This window comes from Phyllobates terribilis, unplaced genomic scaffold, assembly GCF_046119375.1.
Source record: "Phyllobates terribilis strain yellow unplaced genomic scaffold, ASM4611937v1 Scaffold_11__3_contigs__length_659146591, whole genome shotgun sequence".
Lineage (NCBI taxonomy): Eukaryota > Metazoa > Chordata > Amphibia > Anura > Dendrobatidae > Phyllobates > Phyllobates terribilis.
The window spans coordinates 478,849,959-478,864,687 of NW_027362771.1; the positions used below are offsets into that span (position 1 = coordinate 478,849,959).

A 14,729-nucleotide genomic window follows, 5' to 3' on the forward strand; every position below is an offset into this window, starting at 1 on the left:
GTCACTTTTCAAAAGTGACAATAAAAGTGCATGGCTTAAGTAGCAGGGGTATAGCCAGAACAAATTTTCACAAATGTATTAATAAATGAAGAAAATTATATCAAAAGCAGGACAAATTTACACCTGCTCATAACATGCATAGACTTCATTGTATGACTTTAGGAGAACCCAAACTGCTTCATAATGAATTTACTCCAATAGACTTTTGTTTAAGACTGTCTCCGGAAGTTATTTCCAAGAGTAGAGCAGTGTATATGTCATGTAATGTGTATATGTGTAATACAAATAATCCTGGACAGCTGTACAAATCTCAGGGCCAGTTTTCTACAATGTATCCGTCTGGAATGCGGCTATTTAGATCACTGGATATAATTATATCAACTTCTCAGCTGGGAGCAGGACTAGTCATCTACTGGTTTAGAAAGTTGGATAACTTTTCATTGAAAGATAAACTATCAGCATGATTTTGTAATGTAAAGTAAAGACATGGCTGTAATACTGATTACATTGATACGTCTGGTGAACAAATCCTCTTTGTGGTTCTTCTTTAATCAGCATTTGAAGTTTCCTGCTAATAAGCTTTCGGTGCACAGGGGCCGGACTGTGCACTGGGTCTTCTCCTCCCTCTCTGTAATTCCTCAGCCTCGCTGCCTGCCTCTGGTCTTTGAATAACCGGTCACAGCTGAGATTTCAATCCGAGGAGGCCAGTCATTGACAGACCGGAGGAGCCAAGGGATCACAGACAGACAGGGAGGAGATGACCACGTGTACAGTCCGGCCCCTGTGCACCGAAATCTAATTAGCAGGAAACTTCCAATCTTGATTAATCAAGAACCACAAAGCGGATTTCTTCACCAAAGGTATCAATGCAATCGGTATTACAGCCATGACTTTACATTACATTACAAAATCATGCTCACAGGTTCTCTTTAAATAGGGATTAAAGAAGTTTTCCCAAAATTGTAAATTATCGCCTATCTTATATTAATCCTTGGGATAGGGGATAACTTGCTGAGAACTGCTGGGAAATCCAGCAATCCTGACAATTGGACTCCGGAAGCAAATCTTGAATGGAGCTGAATGGAGTTTCCAGTAGTCCCATTCTCAGGATCGTTAAGGGTCCCAGTGGTTGAACCCCAATTGATCAGTAAATTACTGTCTATGCTATGGATGGTGAATAACTTGTGAATCTGGTGGAAACCCATTTAAGCTTTACAATCATAAAATTGGAAACCATATATAAAGCCAATTATGTACAAAATTAGAACACAAGTATTTTATTCCCATTTTCACTTCCTCAGAGCATGCTTTTATCCTGAAGTAACCATCTTCTCATGCCTTATGTTGCCTGGGTCTTAAAAACGGGTTGTGTTGCATGTAAAGGCAGACTACTGTATAGCAGAAAAAATAATCAGTGACTACTTCTTTGCTTGTAACTCAACCTGGTCAAATTATGTCATCAAATAAGAATTCAACTGATTGGTAGGCAACCTAAGTAAAAGTAGATACAGTGTAGTACAGTGGGTACGGAAAGTATTCAGACCCCTTTAAATTTTTCACTCTTTGTGTCATTGCAGCCATTTGGTAAATTCTAAAAAATTCTAAAAAAAATTTCTCATTAAAGTGCACTCTGTACCCCATCTTGACTGAAAAAAAACACAGAAATGTAGACATTTTTGCAAATTTATTAAATAGAAAAACTGAAATATCACATGGTCATAAATATTCACCCTTTGCTCAGACACTCATATTTAAGTCACATGCTGTCCATTTCCTTGAGATCCTCCTTGAGATGGTTCTACTCCTTCATTGGAGTCCAGCTGTGTTTAATTAAACTGATAGGGCTTGATTTGGAAAGGCACACACCTGTCTATATAAGACCTTACAGCTCACAGTGCATGTCAGACCAAATGAGAATCACGAGCTCAAAGGAACTGCCCAAGGAGCTCAGAGACAGAATTGTGGCAAGGCACAGATCTGGCCAAGGTTACAAAAGAATTTCTGCATTACTCAAGGTTTCTAAGAGCACAGTGACCTCCATAATCCTTAAATGGAAGAAGTTTGGGACCACTCGAAGTCTTCATAGACCTGGCCGTCCAGCCAAACTGAGCAATCGTGGGAGAAGAGCCTTGGTGACAGAGGTAAAGAAGAACCCCAAGATCACTGTGGCTGAGCTCCAGAGATGCAGTAGGGAGATGGGAGAACGTTCCACAAAGTCAACTATCACTGCAGCCCTCCACCAGTCGGGCCTTTATGGCAGAGTGGCCCGACAGAAGCCTCTCCTCAGTGCAAGACAAATGAAAGCCCGCATAGAGTTTGCTCAAAAACACATGAAGGACTCCCAGACTATGAGAAATAAGATTCTCTGGTCTGATGAGACGAAGATAAAACTTTTTGGTGATAATTCTAAGCGGTATGTGTGGAGAAAACCTGACACTGCTCATCACCTGCCCAATACAATCCCAACAGTGAAACATGGTGGTGGCAGCATCATGCTATGGGGGTGTTTTTCAGCTGCAGGGACAGGACGACTGGTTGCAATTGAAGGAAACATGAATGCAGCCAAGTACAGAGATATCCTGGATGAAAACCTCTTCCAGAGTGCTCTGGACCTCAGACTTGGCCGAAGGTTCACCTTCCAACAAGACAATGACCCTAAGCACACAGCTAAAATAACAAAGGAGTGGCTTCAGAACAACTCTGTGATCATTCTTAACTGGCCCAGCCAGAGCCCTGACCTAAACCCAATTGAGCATCTCTGGAGAGACCTGAAAATGGCTGTCCACCAACGTTCACCATCCAACCTGATGGAACTGAAGAGGATCTGCAAGGAAGAATGGCAGAGGATCCCCAAATCCAGGTGTGAAAAGTTGTTGCATCTTTCCCAAGAAGACTCATGGCTGTACTAGAGCAAAAGGGTGCTTCTACTCAATACTGAGCAAAGGGTCTGAATACTTATGACCATGTGATATTTCAGTTTTTCTTTTTTAATAAATTTGCAAAAATTTCTACATTTCTGTTTTTTTTCAGTCAAGATGGGGTGCAGAGAGTACTTTAATGAGAAAAAAAATGAACTTTTTAGAATTTACCAAATGGCTGCAATGAAACAAAGAGTGAAAAATTTAAAGGGGTCTGAATACTTTCCGTACCCACTGTATATGTGTAATTCTGCATACTGTATATACTGTGTGTGTTCAGTTATTGGAATAAATTTAAGACGTTCAGTAGGACTTTAAGGGGTTGTCCCCTACTGGGACAGCCCCTTCTCAATCCCTATGTTTGCCCCTAGTAAAATAATAACACTTGTACTCAGCTCCAGTGGCGGCGCTGTTCCAGCAGCGTTGGCAATAGCTCTCCTGGGGATCGCATGACATTGTTATGTCACGCAATCACAGCGGCCAATCAGCGGCTGTTTCACTCCCCCCCCCTTCAGTCAAAATACATACATCTGGAGAAAGTGAGAGCTGCTGCTGCTCTCTCACATTCTCTCACATTGTTATGTCACACAATACCCGGGAGAGTCAGTGCCGACATCTCTGGAACAGCGCCGCCACCGGAGGTGAGTATAAGTGTTATTATTTTACTGGGGCAATTATACGAATTTAGACAGGGGTTGTCCAAGCAGTGGACAACTCCTTTAAACACTGGTCGTGTATACTTAGGATAGGCCAGTATGTTTAATCTATACGTGTCTGACCCCCAGAGGGACGTGACGCTTGCTAGAACATGGTTGTCACTTCATTTTCCTAATCATGGTCATCAGTGAACATCCCTTTAAGTCTTTAACAATTATTTCCCAGATATTTCAAAATGCACACAACTCTGAATTTTTCTTACAGTAGTAAAAGAAGCATGAAATTACCTTTTTGTACAGAAAGTTGAGCTTCGTTGCTATATCTAATGGTCAGTGAGTTGGCAGCCACGCAGCGATATAACCCCTCATCTTCCTGCTGGACGCCAATGATCTGCAGTACACCAGAAGGAAGGATGATGATCCTGAAATATAACACAGAACTTCTGAGCAGAGGTCTCCAGAATCAGGGATGCCCTCCATATGTGGAGAACTTCTAGCTTAATTCCAGCTCATACTATTTATGCCAAATTCTTCATAATGGTGCACGTGGTTCATGAATGTTGTGTCAAAATGGTCTTTACTTTCGTCTGTAACCATTTTTTGTGACCATTTTTTTTTTGCAAAACTGCCCCAAAACACTCTGGTGTCCTTAAAATGTCTTTGGGGGGGACTAAAGTACATTTGTAATACATTTTGCGATTTTTCAAAATGTCGCAAAAGACAAATCAAGAGAAAACATTGGAAAACAATCAACTCTGTACACAATGGCATTTGGGGATCATTAAAAAGAAAAATCACACAGCGTTTGAACACATATAAAATGGTGCAAAATAAAAGAAGAATTAGACCCAGATGAAAAATTTGCCAAAAAAGGCGCAAATGCAATAATGAATCAGCCCAAAAGACTGCAACATCAAAACAATTAGGGACAAGCCACGCTTACAGTAATTCGCTTGGCTATCCAGCTGATAATTAACTGTGCCAACGTGCAAGTCATCAAGCCAGTAATACAATGTGTCATCATTCCAAACGAGCATTGTGCCATCCTTCCAGGAAAGCATTATGACAATCGCCGGTAATATACTGTGCCAGTCGTCCAATAGTAATACATGCCATCCAAGCGGTAATACATTATACACCTCTTCAAGTAATGTACACCCCTCCGGTCAAGCATTCTGCACCATCCCCGCTCCTCAGATAGTTTAATTCCATACTATTTTATTAGGGGCTGAAGGTCTGCTACACTCATCCAGTGCCCCATTCCCTCCATATATAACTAAGAGAATTTTGGCAGCCATGCTCAGGCTCTTATCCAACTCCTGAATTACAGCAATCGGAAGAAGGCACCAATAAAAGGGAAGCGCTAATGTAACATATACCAAAGTGCCCTAGAATTAAATAATATGTAGAATAAAAAATATGTAAGGAGTAGGAGGGGGGAGGGGATTTTTATTCAGCATGAACCATCCAGGTAATAAAAAAACATTACTTTATTAAAAAATCATTAAAAATGGTTAAATGCCACACCTGACGCGCTTCTACATTGTAGCGCACTATACAGTGGCATGTAAAAGTTTGGGCACCCCTGGTCAAAATTACTGTTATTGTGAACAGTTAAGCAAGTTGAAAATAAAATGATCTCTAAAAGGCCTGAAGTTAAAGATGACACATTTCCTGTGTATTGTAGGCAAAAAATATATGTATATTTCTATCTTTTACATTTTATAAATTACAAAAAGGAAAATGGGCCGAAGCAAAAGTTTGGGCACCCTGCATGGTTAGTACCTAGTAGCACCCCCTTTTGCAAGTATCACAGCTTGTAAACGCTTTTTGTAGCCAGCCAAGAGTCTTTCAATTTTTGTTTGAGGGATTTTCATCCATTCTTCCTTGGAAAATTCTTCCAGTTCTGTGAGATTACTGGGTCGCCTTGCATACACTGCTATTTTGAGGTTGAGCCACAGATTTTCAGTGCTGTTTAGATCAGAGGACTGTGAGGGCCATTGTAAAACCTTCAGGTTGCGCCTTTTGAGGTAGTCTATTGTGGATTTTGACGTGTGTTTAGGATCATTATCCATTTGTAAAACTTCAGCTTTTTACAGATGGTGCTATGTTTGCATCAAGAACTTGTGGAAATTTCATTGAATCCATTGTTCCCTCTACCCGTGAAATGTTCCCCGTGCCATTGGTTGCAACACAACCCAAAAGAATTATTGATCCACCCCCATGCTTAATGGTTGGATAGATGTTCTTTCCTGAAATTCTGTGCCCTTTTTTCTCCACACATACCTTTGATCATTGTGGCCAAAGAGTTCTATTTTAATCTCATTGGTCCACAAGACTTGTTTCCAAAATGTATCAGGCTTGTTTCGATGTTCTTTTGCAAACTTCTTATGCTCAATTTTATTGTGAGGAAGCAGGAGAGGTTCTCTTCTGATAACTCTTCCATCAAGGCCATATTTGTGCAGGTGTCTCTGAACAGTAGAACAATGTACCACAACTCCAGAGTCTGCTAAATCTTTCTGAAGGTCTTTTGCAGTCAAGCGGAGGTTATGATTTGCCTCTCTAGTAATCCTACGAGCAGCTCTCACTGACATTTTTCCTGGTCTTCAAGAAGTTATCTTGACCTCCACTGTTCCTGTGAGCTGCCATTTCTAAATTACATTTAGAACTGAGGAAAGGGCAACTTGAAAACGCTTTGCTATCTTCTTATAGCCTTCTCCTGCTTTGAGGGCCTCCACCATTTTCATTTTCAGAGTGCTAGGCAGCTGCTTAGAGGAACCTATGGCTTCTGTGGCTTCTGTTCTTTGGCACAAGGTTAGAGGAGGCTGTGTTTTTTGCATCACCTGGCCTTTCCTAACGATGATATTGATAGTGATGAAGTCATAACCCTAAAAGGCTAATTAAGGTCTGGAACCTTGGTCAAAGATATCTGAGCACATAAATCTGCAAGGGTGCCCAAACTTTTGCATTGGCCGATTTACCTTTTTGTAATTTATAAAATGTAAAAAATGACAATATAAATATATTTTTGCCTAAAATACAAAGGAAATGTGTCATATTTCATTTTAGGCCTTTTAGAGATCACTTAATCTAAAACTTGCTTAACTGTTCACAATAACAGTAATTTTGACCAGGGGTGCCCAAACTTTTACATGCCACTGTAAGTGATTGGGATCACATTGAGACCCCGAGGGTACAGCGACCACGACAGACAAGTCGCAAAACGTCCAGGCACATTGGGCTTTTTTCCGACTTTTGTGGTCGTAGTACCCTTGGGCTTGCAATGTGATACCAATCACTTGTATTGAGCTTCTAAGTACAAGCAAAACCCAGAAATCTTTGGCCCCGCAACAGGCGTTGTGACCAAAGTCACCATGTAGCCATAGTCTTTTATTTATGGCGCTGTTCACATGTCTGAGTCTTTTGTGGACCAAGTGTCTACAAATAAAAAACAGAGATGTCCATTTTTTTATCAAATTCATCCATTCAAGTTTATAGGTGCGTGAATAACTCAGCAGACCGAAGGAATCCTGGATACATCCTAGTGCTGTCAACTTTTTACTGTTTCCATCAGATTTTTTTGCATATAAGACGTTAAAAACGGACTAAACCCTGATGAAGAGCTGATCCAGAAGAATGATGAAAATGGGTTAGTTATGGGTTGGAGAAGTAAATGGAGATATGAATGAGATCTTATGCACACAGCAGACAGCTCGATGAATGCACATTACACAACAGAGGACACAGCATCATCCTTCTAGTGATGTAATGTGCAAAACCCTTCCAGTAAGAGATGACCGGGTTCTCCCAGGGGTCTGCACGCTCCTCACCTTGTGCATACTGCAAACCCCTACAGTACGATACATAGAACCACACGATGCACATTTCTATCCTTAGTACTACACCGGCCCCCAGTAATGCACATTGCACGGTCCTTCTAGCATTCCAGGAAAATCTATCCACCTCTAGAAACAGCAAGTACGTCTTATAATAAACACTGAAGAGCCCTGGAAGGTATACCCGATGTGCTGCCTAGAAAAGACTCTTTCCATATTATTCACCGTACTATGGTTATGATGATATAGAGAACACAGACCTTTCAGAACAATGGCATAATCCTTCCAGCCACACACAGCCCAAAACACACCCATTATACAAGCTGTGACGATACAGCTTATAATCTTAATCAACCAGACGTTTAGATTTGTTAATCCAAGAGAAATACACTATTATCTTTGTGTTGACTTGTAAATGTATGTGTACTTCTGTGACTGAGGAAGGTCTTACCAGTATTTGGATAACCCTGAATGTTGTCACCTCTTTGATTCTGAAACAATGATGTTGATTTAAAGAGCCCCCTCCTATTCCAAATAAGTAAAAATATTAGCTCAAATAATGATACCTGAGCCCTGTGAGTAATGCCCTCCCTAACCTCTTACCTGTGAATGTGTACTTGAAGGATGACTGTAACTATTTTAAGGGACATGTGCTTCTGTAGCAGTGAGACTTGAAACAGAAATTGGAAAGAGACTTTAAAAGGAGAAGCAAAAGATCACACAGACTCTCTCAGACAATCAGCTAGCTTGGTAACATGGCTTTACCCAAAGAGACACAGATTTGGATTTTATATTATTCCAGCCTATGGATATATGGCCCTGACTGGAAAGATACGGATCTGCTCCACTGACCATCAGAGAGCCGATGGATACATTTAGGGAGACCAGGTTGGAACGATGAAGTCACCTGGCCCCATGATTATGTAGTTTGTGGTTGCCAGGTGGGACTCTCTGGTCGCCTGGAACCCATGGAGACATTCGGAGAAGCCACATTGGGACCAGCCGGTCATCTGGCCCCATGGAAACTCTTGGAGAAGCCATGGTGGGACCCTCGGGTCTCCTGGCCTTCTACCTCGATGGACTGCGAGCTTCCTAAGCTTGCCGCTACCTTCTCTCTGTAGGGGCCCGCCAGAAGCGGGGGGCCACAGGTTGAGGTAGTTGGCCCTGGAAGTCCCAAAGTCGCAGCTATTCTATCTCAGGCCGGCCAGCGGAAGGGTGAGACTGTGTAATCTGTACCATCTTGGGTATTTGCTGGGACTGTTCTATGTGTTTATTGTCTGCTTTGTGGTTCAATAAAGTATTGCCACATTGTTTTACCCTCACCCTGTGTTGTCTGAGTGGTATTACACCCACGGAAGACTCCGTGTCTTCACACAAGCACAGTCCAGTAATAAGCACTGCACAGTCCTCGGTGCTGCACACGCTGCACAGTCCTCAGTGCTGCACACGCTGCACAGTCCTCAGTGCTACACTGTCCTCGGTGCTGCACAGTCCTCGGTGATGCACACATTGCACAGTTCTCTTTGCTGCACACACTGCACAGCCCTCGGTGCTGCACACACTGCAAAGACCGGTGCTGCACAGTTCTTGATGCTGCACACCTTACACAGTCAACAGTACTGCACACACTAAACAGTTCTCGGTGCTGCAAATGCTGCACAGTTCTCGGTGCTGCAAATGCTGCACAGTCCTCGGTGCGGCACACGCTGCACAGTCCTCGGTGCGGCACACGCAGCACAGTCCTCGGTGCGGCACAGTCCTCGGTGCTGCACACGCTGCACAGTCCTCGGTGCTGCAAAAGCAGCACAGTCCTCGGTGCTGCAAACGCTGCACGGTCCTCGGTGCTGCAAACGCTGCACAGTCATCAGTGCTGCACACGCTGCACAGTCCTCGGTGCTGCGCACGCTGCACAGTTCTCGGTGCTGCAAACGCTGCACAGTCCCCGGTGCTGCAAACGCTGCACAGTCCTCGGTGCTGCAAACGCTGCACAGTCCCCGGTGCTGCACACATTGCATAGTCATCGGTGCTTCACACACTGCAGAATCCTCGGTGCTGCACACACTGCACAGTTCTTGTGCTGCAGTTCTCGGTGCTGAACACCTTGCACAGTCCTCGGTGCTGCATACACTGCATAATCCTCGGTGCTGCACACACTGCACAGTCCTCAGTGCTGCACACGCTGCACAGTCCTCAGTGCTACACTGTTCTCGGTGCTGCACAGTCCTCGGTGCTTCACAGTCCTCGGTGATGCACACATTGCACAGTTCTCTTTGCTGCACACACTGCACAGCCCTCGGTGCTGCACACACTGCAAAGACCGGTGCTGCACAGTTCTTGATGCTGCACACCTTACACAGTCAACAGTACTGCACACACTAAACAGTTCTCGGTGCTGCAAATGCTGCACAGTCCTCGGTGCTGCACACGCTGCACAGTCCTCGGTGCGGCACACGCTGCACAGTCCTCGGTGCGGCACACGCTGCACAGTCCTCGGTGCGGCACACGCTGCACAGTTCTCGGTGCTGCACACGCTGCACAGTCCCCGGTGCTGCAAACGCTGCACAGTCCTCGGTGCTGCAAAAGCTGCACAGTCCTCGGTGCTGCAAACATTGCATAGTCCTCGGTGCTTCACACACTGCACAATCCTTGGTGCTGCAGACACTGCACAGTTCTCGTGCTGCAGTTCTCGGTGCTAAACACCTTGCACAGTCCTCGGTGCTGCACACACTGCACAGTCCTCGGTGCTGCACAAACTGCACAGTTCTTCCATTGATCTACACTGCACGATCCAAAGATATTCAGTGCACAGTGCTTTTACATCATTGATTACGCTACCCCCAAGTTTTATACTGTACTCTCCCTCCAAAGTGATATAGTCCTTCCAGGACTACACTATTCTTTCAGCATTTACCATTTTTGTTTTATACACTGCACTACATTTTCAGAGCTACAATGCACAGTCCTTCCCATATCACATGCTGCACCATCATTACAGTATATTACATACACCACTTTATAGTCATATGCACCCTGTATCCTTACCCACTGTACCATCAGGTAGAACAAGCAGATCTGTCCCTATAATGCAGTCTACAACCCTTCTTCACCTGACATCCTAACAGTTACACTATGTACCACGGTCACTATAATTAATTATGCCATCCATTCAGAGTATCTGGCAGTCCATTGTAACAAGACAATGTGCCACGCTTACTGCAAAATACTGTCTTCTATCAAGTCACAGCTGAAAAATAATGTGAACCATCACTGTAGCCTAAGGAATACTGCAATTGTTTTTTCCATTCATTCATCAATCCATCATCAGCATTAGGAATAACTTTAAAGGGGCTGTCCACTTCTTTTATACTCTTTAGATAGTCAGCATCAGCCCGATGAAGGTTCGACACCCAGCACTGCCACCGATCAGCTGTTATGAGCTGCAGCAGAGACCAGAAGTAAACTGTGTACAAAGCTGGAACAGCTCAGCTCCATACAATGTATAGTTGCGGCTGCCGGGTGCTGGAGATCAGCTCTTATTCTCTTCAATAGCAGCTGATCTTCAGGACTTAGCAGGGGCCACTATATGGAGATGAGCTGAGCCTTTCTGCTCTGAACACGGTTTACATACAGCCGCCATCAGAGTTTATACCAGCTGATCGGCGGAGGTGCAAATGTTATTTTGATCACCTATTCTAGGAGTAGGTCATCAATATAAAAGTAGTGGGCAAGCCTTTTAAACTTCCAAGCCCCAAGGCAAAATTTGGAACATGTTCCTAGATAATGGACCATGTGCCATGTATAATACTGGATAATCCTATCTCCAGCCACCAAGGCCCACTCATGGTTACTCCTTCTGTAACCCACTATATCTATGCCCTACATACAGAAATATACATTGTACCAAATCTCCCGTCATAAACTGTGCCACCTCTCCAAAAATTAAAGAGGTTGTCCACTACTTTATCATTGATGACTATCCTTAGGATAGGTCATCAATGTCTGATTGGTCGGCATCCGACACTCGGCTGATGAGCTGCCCTCGGTGGTGGCGGCCGCCAGTGTTCAATTGTATAGCTGCTCCGTCTTCTGATAGTGGCTGGGTACTGCACATCCACCTCCTATTCACAGAAAACAGCTGATCGGTGGGGGCGCCGGGTATCAGACCCCAACCAATCACACATTGATGACCTATCATGAGGATAGGTCATCAATGGTCAACCTCTTTAATTGTGCTTCCCATAAAAAATGTGATCTGAATACAGTAGTGAAACATCAATGTTCTGGAATGTGACATGTAATTGATATGATAACCACAACAAAACATAGCGCTCATAAGGCTGTCCTTCTAAGCGCTATCTTTTGTTGTGGTTATATTATCATTGGGAAGTGGCCATTGTTTTGTGACATATGAGTATATTAATGTAATTGATATGGTAGATGAGAATACTTTTAGAAGAACATACTACTATTAATCAGTTTTTTCCCCATTGATTTCCATCATTGGCAAGTATTAATACTGATTACTTACCTGTTGCTAGAAGGTATAGGAACCCGGTCTTTTTGCCACGTGATTTGCGGTGTTGGGGACCCGTTGATGCCACACTCAAATCTTGCCAGACTGTTCTCTAACACATCCTGAGGTTCAGGGTGCAGGTGGAAAGGAGGCAGCCCTTCATAGACACAGAATAATACAACTAAATGTATGTATTATGGCATGTGAGGCTTAAAAATATCATCAAATATCTAAAAAAAACTCCTCAGGTAATAAATTGGAGTCCGTCAATTCTATCTGTTTCTGGGAATGACGGTGTGGCCGACAGCTCTGACTTGGGTGACACACAGGTTGGGGGGTAACAGACAGACTTAGGGGCTGTCAAGGAAGAAGGTTGGCATACATTTATAACTTCTGAAGAAGGCAACTCCAGGACTTATATCTTCATGTGATTATTTAGATTTTACTGGGATCACTGGTATATTTTCATTTGTCTACTGATTTATTTAAGAAACCAGACAATGTGAACTGAGGTCTAAGATGGCAGACATACAAGAAACAGAGGCATGTTCACACTAGCAAAAATGAAGCAAGACAAAAATATATCTCATACCCTACCATAATTATATATAAATGTAAAGCAAAGTTGCATAATAAATATAGGGTACTTAGTGAACTATTTTTGATCAAAAAAAGTATACAAGCCGTCCCACCAGCGGCAAGGTGACCCTAAATTGGGACGGTACCTATACTGCCTATATTAAAAACCTTACTGTATATCAAAGTTGAAGTAATGCATATAAAAGGGTAGACAAATAGGACCGGGTCCCAACTCCAGACCACCTAGGCCCGTGGTAAGCTACATATATACCAATCAGCTCAACAAAGGGCATGCCACACCCTTAAATTGCACAGAATGCAAACAAGTCAAAAAACCAGACAATGTGAACTGAGGTCTAAGATGGCAGACATACAAGAAACAGAGGCATGTTCACACTAGCAAAAAAGAAGCAAGACAAAAATATATCTCATACCCTACCATAATTATATATAAATGTAAAGCAAAGTTGCATAATAAATATAGGGTACTTAGTGAACTATTTTTGATCAAAAAAAGTATACAAGCCGTCCCACCAGCGGCAAGGTGACCCTAAATTGGGACGGTACCTATACTGCCTATATTAAAAACCTTACTGTATATCAAAGTTGAAGTAATGCATATAAAAGGGTAGACAAATAGGACCGGGTCCCAACTCCAGACCACCTAGGCCCGTGGTAAGCTACATATATACCAATCAGCTCAACAAAGGGCATGCCACACCCTTAAATTGCACAGAATGCAAACAAGTCAAAAAACCAGACAATGTGAACTGAGGTCTAAGATGGCAGACATACAAGAAACAGAGGCATGTTCACACTAGCAAAAAAGAAGCAAGACAAAAATATATCTCATACCCTACCATAATTATATATAAATGTAAAGCAAAGTTGCATAATAAATATAGGGTACTTAGTGAACTATTTTTGATCAAAAAAAGTATACAAGCCGTCCCACCAGCGGCAAGGTGACCCTAAATTGGGACGGTACCTATACTGCCTATATTAAAAACCTTACTGTATATCAAAGTTGAAGTAATGCATATAAAAGGGTAGACAAATAGGACCGGGTCCCAACTCCAGACCACCTAGGCCCGTGGTAAGCTACATATATACCAATCAGCTCAACAAAGGGCATGCCACACCCTTAAATTGCACAGAATGCAAACAAGTCAAAAAACCAGACAATGTGAACTGAGGTCTAAGATGGCAGACATACAAGAAACAGAGGCATGTTCACACTAGCAAAAAAGAAGCAAGACAAAAATATATCTCATACCCTACCATAATTATATATAAATGTAAAGCAAAGTTGCATAATAAATATAGGGTACTTAGTGAACTATTTTTGATCAAAAAAAGTATACAAGCCGTCCCACCAGCGGAAAGGTAGGGTATGAGATATATTTTTGTCTTGCTTCTTTTTTGCTAGTGTGAACATGCCTCTGTTTCTTGTATGTCTGCCATCTTAGACCTCAGTTCACATTGTCTGGTTTTTTGACTTGTTTGCATTCTGTGCAATTTAAGGGTGTGGCATGCCCTTTGTTGAGCTGATTGGTATATATGTAGCTTACCACGGGCCTAGGTGGTCTGGAGTTGGGACCCGGTCCTATTTGTCTACCCTTTTATATGCATTACTTCAACTTTGATATACAGTAAGGTTTTTAATATAGGCAGTATAGGTACCGTCCCAATTTAGGGTCACCTTGCCGCTGGTGGGACGGCTTGTATACTTTTTTTGATCAAAAATAGTTCACTAAGTACCCTATATTTATTATGCAACTTTGCTTTACATTTATATATAATTATGGTAGGGTATGAGATATATTTTTGTCTTGCTTCTTTTTTGCTGATTTATTTAAGAGTAAAGAATATAAAATCCATAAACATTATCATAATATAATATTTGTATTTATGGAGCGCTAACATTCTCCATCGCACTTTACAATTCAGAGAGTAAATGTACAAACAATATCAGACATTACAAAGTAGTAGACAGTTCATCAATTCAAACAAGAGCAGTGAGGGTCCTGCTCCCAAGAGCTGACAATCTTTAAGGAAATAGTAAAAAGAGCTAGTAGCATTTGGGCCAGCCATTGTTCTAATAAATAAGGGTATTCCTGTAAAGCTGCATGAACTGGTCATCAACCAATATATGTATATGTACCAATATGAAGTGATAGTCTCAGGAAAGATCTAGGAAGGAGAACTGAGGAAAGTTTGATTAGGG

The 14,729-nt window shown here is 42.5% G+C and overlaps 1 protein-coding gene across 1 annotated transcript in view; it reads right to left on the reverse strand.

The window, feature by feature from the left end:
* LOC141166589 (immunoglobulin superfamily DCC subclass member 4-like) overlaps nt 1-14,729 on the reverse strand; it is a 117,140-nt gene that overhangs the window by 42,474 nt on the left and 59,937 nt on the right. The window contains exons 3-4 of the mRNA XM_073653420.1: nt 11,939-12,080; nt 3,863-3,996 (exon numbers count right to left, since the gene is read on the reverse strand). Of these exons, the coding sequence (XP_073509521.1) occupies nt 3,863-3,996; nt 11,939-12,080 (276 nt within the window). The remainder of the gene's footprint in view (nt 1-3,862; nt 3,997-11,938; nt 12,081-14,729) is intronic.